General features: G+C 38.3%; 1 protein-coding gene across 2 annotated transcripts; it reads left to right on the plus strand.

The window, feature by feature from the left end:
- The first annotated feature begins 488 nt into the window (after window positions 1-488).
- LOC18107906 (uncharacterized) lies at window positions 489-4,450 on the plus strand. 2 transcript variants are annotated; one of them, XM_024589920.2, is made up of 6 exons: window positions 489-843; window positions 1,203-1,362; window positions 1,914-2,268; window positions 3,077-3,104; window positions 3,237-3,396; window positions 4,115-4,450. In XM_024589920.2, the coding sequence occupies exons 1-6, from the start codon at window positions 792-794 to the stop codon at window positions 4,224-4,226; spliced, it is 867 nt and encodes a 288-aa protein (XP_024445688.1). In that variant the 5' UTR covers window positions 489-791; the 3' UTR covers window positions 4,227-4,450. The 2 variants fall into 2 exon arrangements, with proteins under 2 accessions (XP_024445688.1, XP_006372275.1); XM_006372213.3 differs by having other exon boundaries at window positions 490-843; window positions 3,234-3,396.
- Window positions 4,451-15,005: the final 10,555 nt, after the last annotated feature.

Raw genomic sequence — 15,005 nt, forward strand, 5'->3', positions numbered from 1 at the left:
AAAATTATTTTTAAAATCAGCACATCAAAATAATTTAAAAACATTAAAAACATATTATTTTAAAATAAAATAAAATTCAAATTTATTTAAAAATACTTTTAAAAAACACTCACAAACGCTATCTAAAGTTTTTCCCACCTCCTCAACCAAATCAAATTACCTCTTATTTTCTAAATTTTATGGCGATTAGGTCTTGAGCTGGTGGCCTTAATGGGCCTAGCCTGCCAAGTCTTGGGCTTGTGACCTCAATGGGCGCATGACGTGCAAGGGCATGATGAAGAAAGAGGCAGTTCCTGGGCCCAATTATGAGCCTAGTTGGTCCATCTGTTTTTAAATTGTTTTTTTATATATATTAAAATAATATTTTTTTATTTTAAAAAAATTATTTTTAATATTAAAATTAAAAGCATTACAAGAATTAATTTAAGACTAGAAAGTTTGGTGGAATTGCAACTACGAACAAGAGTGATAGTCCTGGACTCGTCACAAATCTATAAGAAGAAAGTACAGTAAATGAAAACAAAAGAAAAACAATTCCCTAACGGAGAAAAGGGCAGACTCGGAACCAGAACAGCCCATAAAATGAAAATGAAATGAAAATTTAAAACCCTAAAGGTCTAAACCCTCCCTCCGTCCCTTCTCAAAGTCATGTCTAAACCCTCCTTCCTCTCTCAAGCTCTCCCTCTCTAGCTGTAACTGCAAATTCTGTGCTTCGCTTTCTGTTTTTCAATAATAATAATAATTAGCAGCAGTACATAGCAGTGGATGGGTAAATAAAAGAAAACAAATAAATGATGATCCACATAATCAGACGAGGATCCGCTCGATCCACCATTTCTACGGGTACGTTTTTTCTTTATTTGATCTTCTTCTTCTTCTTCTAATTCAATCTGGATATTATTGTTGGTTCTATCCTACAGTCCAAAGAGAGTTGTTGATGATGATGATGCCGCCCCTTTTTGGATGTAAATTGGATAGCTAACTTGATGGAGAAAATAAATTGAAAGTTTTGCAAAAACTAAAAAATATCGTGGAAATCTTTGCTGCTGTTCTGAACCAATAATTTGTTTTTTCCTTCTCTTATTTCGCTTGGAAGTTTATGTACAGTATCTAGCAATAGGAGTCTTTGTAAAGTGAGTCTCTCTTCACTGCTGTTGCATCAAACAGACATGCTACTAAACCTGCATATCGCTTCTTGACAGTGTTTGATGAGGTGGCCAATGCCATACATGGGGCGAATATGCAGTGGCGTGCAAGGTCATATGCCGCGTCGGTTCCTTCTCACATGCCACAAAGTCACAAAGCTCAGAAGAGAGTTTCCAAAGATGACCGGCGAGCTATGGTGGAATCTTATGTAAACAAGTAATCACCCCCCCCCACCCTTTTCTTTTTTTCTCTAACCAGCTTGATTAATTATATCATATAGCAGCTGCTAACTTTTTATTCCATCTGCAAAATTGCTAAATTTGGATTTTTATAGTTGAGGGAAAAAATTGTTAGTTTAAGACAACGAAATAAAATAAAAGGGGCTAGTGATTACTTTGACTTGTCAACTTATCATGAAAATTGATTACTTTGATGCGACTTCAAGGTTCATCACTGATATTGTTTTTCAGTAAAAATTTTGGGATGCTGTGCAAAGTTGAAGTGCAGATACATTTTCCTGTATTCGATTTGGACGCCTAGAAAGTTATTCGAAGTTGATGAGGAAATTGGAGATTGTTCTTGCATGAAGTGCCCACTTTTAAGATTATACCTACTTTCAGACATTGTCATCATTGGTAGTAAATTTGAAGACCACAATTTTGTGTGGAATCTTACCAATGCTTTGATAGCATTGAATGAGTTCTATGTTGTGTTAATAAGAAAGTTATTGTGGGACCGAATTATTATATTGCCATTACCTTTTACAGGTATAGGGAAACACATGCTGGAAAATTTCCATCCATTTCTGATGCTCGAAAACAAGTTGGTGGCAATTACTATTTTATTAGGAAAATTGTTCAAGAACTAGAATACAAATCTAAGATTTCATCCTCAAACAGTGGAAACAAGAAAAAGGAGCTACCTATCGTGAGTGAGCCCTTGGTTAAAGTTAAAAACATGTCAACTGGAGGTGCAATGTCAGATATGAGAACTCAATGTGACCCACGTGCAGTTCCTCTAAATGATGTAGGTGACACAAGTTACAGATATCTAGAAGTGGAGGGAGGGCTGCAAACTTGTGAGAAGGTGGTCTCTCAAGAGTTTGGAAACCCCATTTCTCTTGTAAGTGTTTGATGTTTATTGCACTGTCTTAATTTTCATGTAGGAGACATAATTTAAGTGGGAACATACTAGACTCAAAGATCTTACAATGGAATTTTTGGCTGTTGCTCTAGTCCAACGATGTTCAGAGTTTGATATTTGGATGATAATTGTTTGTTAGTCTGCTAAGTCAGAAGTTTAATGAGCCATTTAAAAATGCTTTATGTTACATGGCACAATGCATAGTTTTGGTATTATATAGCTGGTTTCTAGTTTATTTTGGCATACTTTGTTCATTTCAATTTGTTTAATTAATAGAAATATGCTATCCGGCATTTAGCTTTTGAAGAAGTTTTGGTTCCTAAAGTGGCCCTCCCTTTTCATCTGGGGACCTTTTATTTTTATTCTCATAGGCAGTCTAGGTTGTGAGAAACACAAAGGCATTTCCTGTTGAGCCCTACTGCGTCTATTAAACGAGGTCTCATATGCACGCTCTGGGTGCATTGATCCTTGAGCACAATAAGTACAGCATACTTTACTACAGTAATGAAGTAAATAATAGCTTTGTTTTCAAGAATCTCCAAAGGGATGACAGTTGGAGTTGGCTATAAATCAACACAATTTCTATAAATTTTTGTAACTGGTGTTCCCCAACCTATATGAACCCTTTCACTGGTTGCTATAAAAAGAATTGTTGACTTCTTTGTGTTTTTATGGCTTCATCCATCTATTTTAAAAGAAAAGGCTATATTACCAAATTCGTACTATTAAGTGAGAGTGGAGCATGTGTTATACCCTTCTCATTGCCTTCTCTCTATGGCACTTTCAGGAGCATTCTGATACAGTTGGAACTCAAGGTAAGCTTCTGGAAAGAATTGATAAGGAAGCATCTCATTGCCCTGAAAAATCAGTGGAACATGAAGTGATGGAAACTCAAAATGACCATTCTGATTTTGTTATAACTAATGGTAATTGTCATTTTGTAGCAGCTGCGAGTCATATAAGAAAACATGAAACCAAGAATGTCTCTCATCCTGGCCTTGTAGAAGCAGAAAATGATCAAGAGAAGCTTTCTGCATTCAAAAGAGTGATGGATGCTGATCATTCAAAACATAATGAGGGGTCTCCTTATCTGTACAAACATGAAAAGTAAGTTTTCCACTTACAATATAGTACTATTATCAGGGCTATTAAAGTAGTGATTGTTGTTTCTGTTGCTGATGTCCTTATCATTTTACCAGTTCCATTTGCCTAGCCAGTGCCTTCATGACCAAGGGACATGTTTTCATTACCTCACCTCAGCAAGAAAATTAATCAGTTACAACACTAGCTTACGCCCTCTAAGAAGCGTAGAATTAAGTACCCCCCACCCCCCCCCCCCCAAAACCCGCTCCATATTATTCTAATCCTCTTTCCTCTGGTTTGGATAATTTTTCGCCCATTCTCTGTTTATTTTATTATTTTTTCTCAGACCTTTTTCCTCCCAATCTTTCTTGTGCACTTGCCTTTTCTGTTTCTTTCACCAAGAATTTGCTCGAGAATTGTTTAGGGTAGTCCTCTCAGAGTTTTCTTGATAGAATATTTATTGTCCAGTTGAAACTTGAATTTGTTACTTGTTCATGCATTCCGTAACTCCTATAATTATATAATGAAGTATACGAATTCCTGTTTCTTTAGATGTTCATTATAGAATAGAACGTGCTTTATTAAATATAAGCCTCTTGGAGACTTCTGTCCTCAGCATGTGCATTCTGTCCCTGAATGCCCCCTGTAAAGTATCATCAGTTCACATTCTCACGTATGGTGTGATTTTCCTTGCCCCTTACTGCTTAAGAGTGACAATTAACGCCATGCTTCCATTGTCCAGAGACATCTCTAGTACCCACACCGATGGTGCGGAACTTCCGAAGAAATCAACTGTGTGGGGAAGCTTGAAGTCATTTGCAGATGGCCTTGTCAGCATGTGGAGAAAAATGTAAATTCATTTGGTAGGTAGTTGTTGGAAGTCGGTACTCGGGAGATTTTTAATGATGTGGTAGATGGAGAGTATTTAAGGTTGAAATGTCTTGTCTCGTAAGCTGGTGGCCGTTGCTAGTTGTTTTCAATTTACTGAGCTCGGAGTCGGCCCTAGGCCAGGGCTTTGAAAATCGTGCGAAGAAATCAATTCCTTTTTGTATTGAATATATACTGGTTTTGATCTTCAGCTTACACTCTGCAGAGAACAAGTAGTGAATTACAATCGTCTACCACATAATACCAGTATTAACACCAATTACCCTAAAGCATGACATGACATAGCATAAAAGTTGGATCAAGTTGCATACTCATGGTGTAGAAAAATTGAAAAAGTACAGGCAATGGCCAACGCAAACAAAGAATTAACATATGCTAACGACGTTTATTGTAGCACTTTCCTTTTTTGTCCTTTTTTTCTATCGCATCCTTCTATGTCCTTTGTTAATTTTACGGAAAATTAAATAATTATAATTAAAAAAAAAATCACTAGAGACAATTTCCTATTCTCTTTTGCTGGGTTGTGGGGTCGTTTTGTTTTTTAAAAATTTTAATTTCTCTTTCTTTGGGTTGTTGGATCATTTGTTTTGGGCCTGGTCTTTTAGGATTGGGGCTAGGGGACATATTGCTCAGCTGGGCTTCTCATGTGTTTGGTTGGTCTTAGAAGAGAGTGTTTTTTTTTTTCCTTCACCCTTTGTGCTTCGCCTGCAGCCTTTTCTTTCGGCTGGCATGTTTTTTTCCCCTGAATTTGAGGAGCTGCCGTGCATTTGGCAGCTCAACTCCATGTTGCCCATCAGTTTTTTCCTTAAATCATGGCGCGCGTGTGTTTGATGGCTGCTGTCTCATATCCTGGAAGCTTTTCTTTTCTTTCGGCTGCTACTCAGTCTAGGAGGCGCTTCACTGCGCCCAGGAAAGGTGGAAATTCATACGGTTTTGGACTCTGTGAGTTGACGTCCATTTAATGCACGTTAAGGTCTGCATGCTTCTGGTGTTGTCCTTTGCGAAGGGAAGGGTTGTCATCCTTTTTCTTTGGTTGGGCTTTGCGTTTTGTTCTGGCTGGCAGTATGGGTTCATAGTGAGAGGTTGTGATGGTTTGGTTTTTTTTCCTTGATCGGGTTAGGTAGCAGTCATCTTTCGGGATTTTTACATACTTTTCATACACTTTCATACTTTTCATACACTGTTCAATCAGTTTGTGAGCACCTAACGTTTTTTTTTTCCTTAGCATGGCAGCCACATTTGCTTGGACTGTGTCGGGACAAGGGGGTGCACTATCGGTTAATTCAAAATCTTGGCTTTTTCTGAGAAACCAAATTTAGGGGGTTCCACTTTGAAACAGTTGAGCTAATTAGGATTGGGTGCTATGTCAGGGGGTTCCGTTAGCTTAGACTGCCTCCAGGACGCTATATGCAAGTTCAATGCTGCTTGCGATTATCTCTGTCAATTAATCAGAGAGCCGTGTTGTTAGTCCATCTTGTACACCACATGGCATGACTAGCAGATGCATAGGGATCATGTCTAGCTTTGCTTTCACAGCTGGTTCTGCAAGCTTCTCTAGCGCTGACTATCCATTCGATGTTACAGCTACAGCTTGCCCTTTGGCCTGCGTTCATTTCTTTTTCTGTAAAAAAAACAACACTTTCTGGTTTGTTCAAAACTCTGCTTCTTTCTTGCATGTTCCATGTATGCATCTTTTGCTTCTTATAATTCACCTTTGGCTGCGAGTGCTTTTTCAGAAATTGTTAGACTGCCTATCTTTGCTTAATTCGGTTTTTTTTTTTTTTTTTTGTGATTTTAACTACAGTCCATTAGACTTGGCATGTTATTATAGTGTACGCAAATATTTTCATTATTTCTCTTCGGTACAAAAACAAAATGCTATCAAGACAATGTTAGTTTACGGCAGCATTGTGTTGTTAGAGACCGTCTTGCCAGCATTCTTTTTCTTGCTTCATACATATAGGATTACAATTGACTTTGGATTTTATCCCATCGATTCCAATCCTACCATCATGGTTTCAGCTTTATGGGGTTTTTTTTTTAATCTTAGTAGTTATTGGTTTTCTGCTTTTCAAGTTTGTCATGCTTCTTTGCAACAAGAACATGCAGCTATGAGTTAAATTAGATTCGGTAATTCAGCTTGTGTTTTCATATCTGAATTTTGAAATTCAATTTGACTGCATGTTCTGAGCGATGCATCATTTGTTCTGCTTATTTTATTTCTTTTTACCTGCTCTGTATTTTTGCATTTTGGTCTCATCCAGTTTTTCCATCCAAAGAATGTTTTTTGTCTTCAATTGCGGACCATGCTTTTTTACCCAGATTTGCATCTGCGTTCCCGGGCTTCACACTGTATCAGAACGTCTCCTCAGGTTTTCATCCCCTAACCTCTAGAATTTTCATGGCTTTTTCTCTGTTGCACACCATGCTTTGTATATCATGATTGAAGTTCCTTACTGCCACATCAAATGCCTTTATACGCGTGCTTAGTGCTATGATGTTTTATGGAGATCTTCGCTGGCTAATTATCCTTACTATGCTTTCGATTCTTCTTGTTTTTCATGACTGTTCTGTTTTTCGTACTGCGATTTTTTCAAGTGTTGTCGTATTTCAAGTCTTTTTGGCTTTTCTGCTTCTCTGAGGGTTTTTTTTTTTTTTTTTTTCATAATGAACATCTTGTTGCTATACGGTTTAGTCTGCTGATTATTTCGAGCATGTATGATCCTTTGATTGGTTCCATACTTTAGGTTTTGCTCCGATGAGCTTTCTGATTTTAGCATACACCTTTAAATCTAGCCTTCGTGTGTTTACCTTCATTTCTAGGACTAACTGCAATTTTTTAACCACTTCTTGCAAGATCATTTTTATTAGTTGCTTCTCATATCAATTTGCCTTTTTTGAACTATATATCTTAAATTATCCATGCCATCTTGATTGAGTTTTTATTGTCCTTTTATCATATGCGACCGTTTGCGTTAAGCATTTTACTTTGGTCGATTGCAATTGCTAATCAAAGAAAGAAAAAAAATAATTTCTAATGAATACCCTTGCGTCGCTAGATGTTAAAGGTGTTTCCATGATGTTTCCTCAAACTCTTAGGATCTCTTTCCTTTTTCTTGCAACTCGAGTTCCCGCATAGACCTTAACTTATGACTGGCCGACTCCAAAGACTGCAACCTCACCACTTAATAGAGACTCATGTTGACTCGGCTGTCAACTTTCTTGGCGATGAAGATAACCAGAATGGCTCAATTTCATCTGACGCAAATGCATACCATGTTATGCCTTTGCTCTCTGATCATAATAATAGATCACGAATGCCCATGCATGATACTTGGGATTGTTCACCGCCCCCTGCTCAGGAGTACTCAGAGCATCATGCTGGTTTGCGTTCTGATTCGTCTAGCCCATCTATACCGCCTTCTAATATAAGCACAAAAAAGGACATTGCCACTGCATCTGATAACAATAATTCATTGAGTGATAATTTAGCTCTTTCAAATCTCCCCAACCACAGTGTGCCTGACCTATATATCTTCATGTCAAAAGAGAAGAAAACGTATGCAGATGCCACTATGCCTACGGTTTCTTTTCACTTACAATGTTTGAATTTAGTTCGCATACCAAGATTTCGATTTCTGTTTCTTTTCACTTCTGTTGGCCTCATCTTTTCTCCAAATTTGTTTTAGGATTGTCTTACTAATATGTCGATTTTGGTGATAAGACTTACAAGTGCCAATATTGCAATGCTCTATTCTGGTGTCAAGAGAAGCTTATGGGTTCATCACAGACAAGGCCACTTTTTTCCCTTTGCTGCTTGAATGGGAAAATCAAGTTGCCAGCTGCTCCACGCCCAACTCCGGAACTTCTTGATTTTATTCTTGATCCAAACAATAGACGCATTGCCAAAAGGTTTCGTGAAAGCATCCGCACATTCGGTTAATGAACGCCCAGGACCATGCCTTCAAAGTAAATGGCCATTGCCATCATCTTATGGGTAATCTTTTTCTCACTGGTGGGGAAGCACAAAAATTTGGTCACCTTTATGTTTACGACACAGAAAACGAGGTGAAGAACTTGCGCCGTTTTCCAATGGCTCTACATTCATTTTAGTCATATTTATCTAATATTTTTTTCATGTTTTATATATAAAATACCTTAATAATTTTTATTTTATGTTTCGGAGGCTGCTAATCAAAAACCATCTTATTCAAAAATCTCTAAATACTGGAGCCAAGCATCTAACCCAGCACTATAGATTTGCTAGCCACGGTATCACCAGTGAAAGAACCCTGATTGCCTTATTCAAGTATTAAGGTAAGGGAAAATCAGACCAAGTAGACAAGTACTCTTGTCTTGACCTGATAAGGGCAAGACTTCTAACCTGCTGAAGTAGCATATGCTCCGGCAGGCTCGCTTAGTCTTCATCGTCAATGGCTGCTAACACCACGACAAGGGCGTGACGGGGTTGCCAAAGGAGAGTCCCGAGAGGCCTAGGAGACTGCACCACGAACTGAAGCTATGAGAACCCAACTACTAATTTTGCTAGTATTTTCTCCGTTTATTTTCACTTGAATATCTTGATTTAGAAAATTTTATTTAATTCAAATTTAATTTTATTAGATTTCTAATTCAAAGACCTATCAACTTACCAAAGTTCAGCAAAAAACAAAATCTCATATGAAAGATATATAATTTTTCTAAGATAACCTATAAATTCTGTCAACAGACAGATTTTGTGAAGAAATAAATTTAATTTCTTTAAATATGAATTGTCTACTTTGTAAAGAACTATTTTTTTTTTGAAGGAAACAAACGAATTGAAGGGATGTGAGGATTATGATTTTCCTATCAAATAAAAAGAAAGAAAGGAGCCCCCAGAAAGAAGAAGAAAACTTCACTATTTTCTCCTATATCTAGAATTATGTTTTCATCTATTCTATTTATTAGTTTTTTTATAAGCATATAATGCTAAGTTATTTTTTTTGGTTGAAAGGATACAAAAACTTTCATATATCAAAAACTGTGAGATTTATTCTATCTGTTTTTTTTAGTTTATATGATGAATATGAATGTTTTTCTATGTTTAGTTTCTATAATTGTTTAGTTTGATTATTAGAGCAAACTCTAAATTATTAGTCTAAACCAATCTACTGCTAAATTTGCTATCACAACCGGAGTTGTGATATTTAAACTTATGAAGTAACTAGGTTTAATAATTATGGCGAATCTATGTTGTTAATCTTAGAAAAAATATTCAATTAAATCGAACATAGACTACAGACAATTATGTTATCTAAATTTATTAACATATCTAGTTCTTAAGGTTGCCATTAAATTAAATTACTAATGTGGACACTATGGTTGTTTAATGGTTATGATTAGTTATACTGTAGATCGGTTAATTGATTGATATTAAAGATAGATAGATATGCAGAATAAAAATTAACGTATCGTTTCAATTATCAATTTTGATTTTCTTAAGTGAATGTTGTTTGTCTCTTGATAAGTTTTGAATTTATTTAATTTAATTTTATTATTTTATTCTGTTTACTATAGCTAGCAACCTAAATAACTTTAAAACCCCTCAACTTTGAATTATTTAATATAAAGACTTGAACTAGATTTTTCTCGTGGAATCATCCATTTACTTGATTTATATTATTTTATTTATTTAAATTAGAATAATTAATTTGTGTCATCATAAAAATGCAGATAATGTTGTCAATGGGCTCATGGTATGCTTGATAAAACAAATGAACTTACTAGGCTTTTTCATTCTGCCGGAGACCGACTTGGTTCTGGCCCTGCCTTCGATTACAGGCTTTGGTTGATGATTCTCAATAATACGATGATCCTGCATCAAGTGACATTGACGGTTTGGTTGTTGGAGACACTAGGGAGTTCGCTTCTGAGAGCGTGACATTATCAATGAAACCTTCTCTGGAACACTTAAAAGGATCTCCAAGTTATATCCCAAATTTATGGTTTTGCAGTACCCACTATTGTTCTCGTTTGGTGAAAACGATTTTCATTGCAACATACCACTTTCAAGTAAAGATCGTTGTCAAACAGGAAAAAGACAGGGTTTCCATGAGAGCTTATTATGCATACCTCATTAGGGATGGTGTCGAGAACACAATTACTAAGGGTGGGCGACTCTACCAGCAATTTTCGGTCGATGCGTTCGTTAGTGTTGAAGAGGATCAGCTTGATTATATAAGGGCAAACCAGAATGATCTAAGGATCAACTCTTAAAGATCATAGTTTGCCCATGCCAAATGGTCACTTGTTAGATGAAATAAGAAACAAGCAGTTAAGGGAAGAGATTAATTATGATATCAGTGATATAAGAGAGAAACAATCAATCTCCTTACCAAATCTCAACCAATGTCAAAGAGACGTTTATGGTTGTATCATCAGTTCTGTTGTTTCCAAGCAACAAGTTCTTGTATTTGTTCACGGCCACGGGGGTACTGGAAAGACTTTTTTGTGGCACACGATTATAAATCGATTAAGATCTGAAGGGTTGATTGGCTTGGCCGTTGCCTCATTTGGGATTGCTTCACTTGTATTACCCGAGGGTCGCACAGCCCATTCGAGATTTAAAATTCCATTGACACTCACTGGTGTACCTTTCTATTATATATAGCAATCAGAACTCAAGGTGTACCTTTCTATTTTCTTTCACTTAAAATTGGCACACCAATAATGGAACAAGACTTTGAGAAGAGGTATACCAACACCGTTGTTGATCATGAATCAGTTATCGATCTCAAACCAGATCTTAAAATTGCCAGGCTTGAGACCTTCGTACCCGTTATTCCTCGATGCTATTTTAAGCTCACCGACTTTGCGTACGTTCTCACAAAGGCAAAGGGTTTGCGACTATTGGCAGGTATGCAATTAACAATCTCATTTGCCAAACTAATTTCTTAAAGGTCTTTTTCTTTGGTTATTCTAGTTTAATTTCTTTTTATCCATGCACTAACTTCGTTTTTTATTTTAGAAAAAAAGATGTCATTGGTAGGCTGAAAGGAATTCCGCGGCTAGAGCACGTTTTAGTCCGTGGAAAAAACCTTGAGGATAAGGAGTTCGTGCTTGAAAACACAAGGGGTGATGACTCTTTGGGGTGATTTTGCTAGAAGCTTTAATGAGAATGTTCTAGAAAATGTCGATGCACCAGTCATTGCGGTGTTTGCTGGTTTCCATGTGTCTAAGTACCTTGGTATGAAGAACCTGTTGAACACTACTCTCTCATCTGTTCCTTCCATACGTTATTATTGTTATCCTTGCCAGCAAGAATTTTAAATCATTCGATCCTTATGTTTTGTGAAAAGACTCAAATCTGATTTGAATAAATTACTTCGTGTTACAGCATGGATTTTTTTTCTTACAGGAAAACCGAACCTTTGTGGAACAGCCTCATCTGTTTCAATAGAACGAGAGATTTACTTGCCGTGCATCGATCTCAGACTACGATCCGTTCAATGGGTGGTGGTACGATAGCTGCCCACAATGCAACAAAAGATTGTCTGGCAACAAGAGTGACCGTCGCTGTATTGAGCACGATCCCTTGCCCTCTGCACCTGTTCCACATGGCATGTACCATTCTCTTAGATACAGATTATAATGTCTTCATTTGTAAACAATAAACTGGTTTCCTATCTTCCATTACAGAATCATCATCTCAATTTTTACTTATTCAAATCTTTTTTGGCACTTAAATGCAGGTTTCGGGTTGAATGCATCGTCATAGATGTACATGATGTAACAAGCTTCAATATGGTCGGAAAAACCGTAGAGAATTTCTTTTGTTCTACTGCACACCACTATGTCTACGACAAAGGGTTTTGCGATCCGTCAACCGCGCCACCTGCAATGATTGCTTAGCTCAACAAGTCCTGGATTTTCCAACTTCACTTTGGCGCTTTTAGACCTGCTTTAAATCGATGCGAGATTGTGGTCGCGAATGTTTTTGATGACATTGAGCCTCCTGCCACCCCTGCAATGTGCGTCCAGTCACAACCTGCCTCAAACATAACTCCATCGTTCTCGGAGGCTACTGCATCCATCTCTTTCACCCAGCCTACTCCAACTACCATTCCAGCCCTCCCTGCGAGCTCTTCAGTTTCGTCCCAGGTAACTTCTTCAGATGCTCATCAGGAATTCGATAAAGCCAATCTAACTGGGACAAAAAGGAGACTTGATTTCCATGATGAGAGTGATCAGCCCAGGTACACAACAGTCCTTGCATAGCTCCTGCTGGCATTCTTTTCCAGTTTATCAGCCATTCCGTTAATCTGTTTTCAATTATCTTAACAATCCAAGCTGTGTTCTAATTGCTATGCACTCGCTAGATTTTTTGTTAACAAGATAAATAAACCATTTTTCATTAACAGCCATTTTGCTCTTTTCACTCCTGCGAAGTCTTTTTTTCCTTGGCTTTTGGCTGTTTTGACCCTTAACCTGGTAAGAAAAAAATAAAAAAGTGCATATATCTTTTCCTCCTCATCTTTTCTTGCTTCCAATGTTACAGGTTGAGCTCGAAAGCACAAGCAATCTCAACAACTGCACCAGCAACAAACAATGTGCCTCATATGCAGCACCACGGTGATTCGCCAACCCATGCCAAGAAGGGACGCACAACGACACCATCCCAATTGAAGGTTAATTTGTTTTGCATCTACTCACATCTTTTTTGTTGCTACCTAATTTTTGACCCATGTTTTAATAAATTTTCAGAAAAAATCCAAAAATAGTGAAAAGCATGGAAAACCCAAAAAAATACATTTTTAATACATTTGCATCATTTTTAGCATTTGCAGCGTCGTCTAAAAATAATTTAAATTTTCAAAGGTCTTTCGAACGCGTTCAACTTTTAACGCGTTAATTTTAATTTTCCTCATTGAGTCGACGTTGATATTGCTCGTTTTCAAAAATACAAAAAACAAATTAAAGAAAATCAAATTTTAAAAAAAAAAAGAAAGTTGAGGAATCAATTTTGAGGCCCAAACAATATTTTACCTATGTATAGAGAATTTTGAATATTGGAGGGGGAGGCAACCAGCCGCTCCCCCCTGGCCCAAGACCATTGGATCCCTCTCTTTCGGCTGAAAATCAGGAACTCAGCCCCCACCCAAGGTCTTCTTTTCCTTGTTTCCAGCCGACAATGAAGGCCCCTCCTCACGAGGAGAACCCCTATTTCTGCTCATCCCCAGCTACAAAGTAAAGGAGGATTTTCCCATATTTTTCTTCTTCCTGACAGCCGTGGGCAGGGGCCCACGGCTCCCCAATCTCACTTCCTTCTCTCACAGCCATCATCAGCCCTGCCCCTCTCATCGCCATTTCCCCTGCCATTTCAGCCTTTCACCGTCTCCTCCTCCCTTGCCCTCTGCCAAACAGACACAGCCCTCATTTCCAGCTTCTTCTCCCTCTCGGCAGCTCCCGAACCTGCCTCCATCTGCCCCATGAGTTAGCCTCACCCTTCAGCCTCCCTACACACAGACCCGACCTTCCCCTTTCAACTACTTTCCTCTCCTCCTCAACCTTCCACCGGGAGCACCACCTTCAAGCCTGCAGCCGAGAGATCTTCCCTGCTTCAACCGGCCACAGATCCACGGTCATCACCATCAGTCACAGCAGCGCTGTCCCTCATCACCTCACCAGACCTCTCTCTCACAGAAACTAGCCGCCCCCCTCACTAGGCTCCCCTCTTCCAGCCAACAGAAAAGCTGTCGTCCCCCGGGGTCCTTGGTTGTTGTTTTCAGAACAGAGCCAAGGACCCCCCTGCCATTTCAGCTCTTCACCGTCGCCCTCTACCCACAGCACCGATCTTCCCCTCAGCCACAGCCTCTCCTTTCATAGCCGAACACCATAACAGCCGCCTCCAGCATTTCCTTCATTCAGCAACAGCACCAGCACCAGCACCGACACCCACTAGATCTGCCAAGAGGAGTGAAGATCGGACAGCCATCCCCTCTCCATCGCAGCTTCACCCGGCTGACCACATAGAACCGCCACGCCCACAGCCACCGAGACACAGTCGCCTGATCTGCCACCTTAGGAAGGGAGAAAACAGAAGTGAAGCAGATTTGAAAAAGGAGAAGATCGAAACAGATCCGAAAAAAGAAAGAAAAATTAAAATCAACTGCCTGTGGTGTGTTCGGTTGCTTTGCAGGTCACCGCCGGCGTAGGGAGACTGAGAAGAAGAAGTCGATCCAGACACCCCCTGTTGCTTGGTTTTTCTGTGGCGGCGCGTGAACCCACGCGCCGCCAGTGGTGGTGGCACGTGGGAAGACGCGCCGCCACTGTTCCTGCATATTCCAGAAGCCTTTGGATATTTTAGGGGCTGTTTTTGTAATTTTAAATTGTTTGATGTAATTTTATTTTTAGTATTGAATTTTTATTTTTTGTATTGCGGATGTAAAAGAAAAGAAATGAAAAGAAAAGAAAGAAAATAATAATAGAAAAAGAGATATGTGTGTGTTTGTGTATTTTTTTATGTATGTTATTGAAATAAAAAAAAAGAATGAATTTAATATTTTAATTTATATGCACAAATATCTAAAGGACAGATAAAAATCATGTTGTATTTTCCATAAAAATGTAGAACATGTATCTACATATATTTTGGGAACTAATAACTGATTTATCGAAGCTTTAGAATTGGGCTAAAATTTTTATTTTTAAAAACACATCAAGTCCACGAAGCAGCTTACCTCAGGTAGGGTGCGTTAGGGGTG

This window comes from Populus trichocarpa, chromosome 18 (genome assembly GCF_000002775.5).
Source record: "Populus trichocarpa isolate Nisqually-1 chromosome 18, P.trichocarpa_v4.1, whole genome shotgun sequence".
Lineage (NCBI taxonomy): Eukaryota > Viridiplantae > Streptophyta > Magnoliopsida > Malpighiales > Salicaceae > Populus > Populus trichocarpa.

What these genes read in the sequence shown, in the direction of transcription:
- LOC18107906 (XM_006372213.3), top strand. Translation starts at nt 792, where the DNA reads ATGATGATCCACATAATCAGACGAGGATCCGCTCGATCCACCATTTCT. An exon ending in GTGGAATCTTATGTAAACAA is followed by an intron (nt 1,363 to 1,913) that starts GTAATCACCCCC and finishes TACCTTTTACAG; the next exon opens with GTATAGGGAAACACATGCTG. An exon ending in TGATACAGTTGGAACTCAAG is followed by an intron (nt 3,105 to 3,233) that starts GTAAGCTTCTGG and finishes GTCATTTTGTAG; the next exon opens with CAGCTGCGAGTCATATAAGA.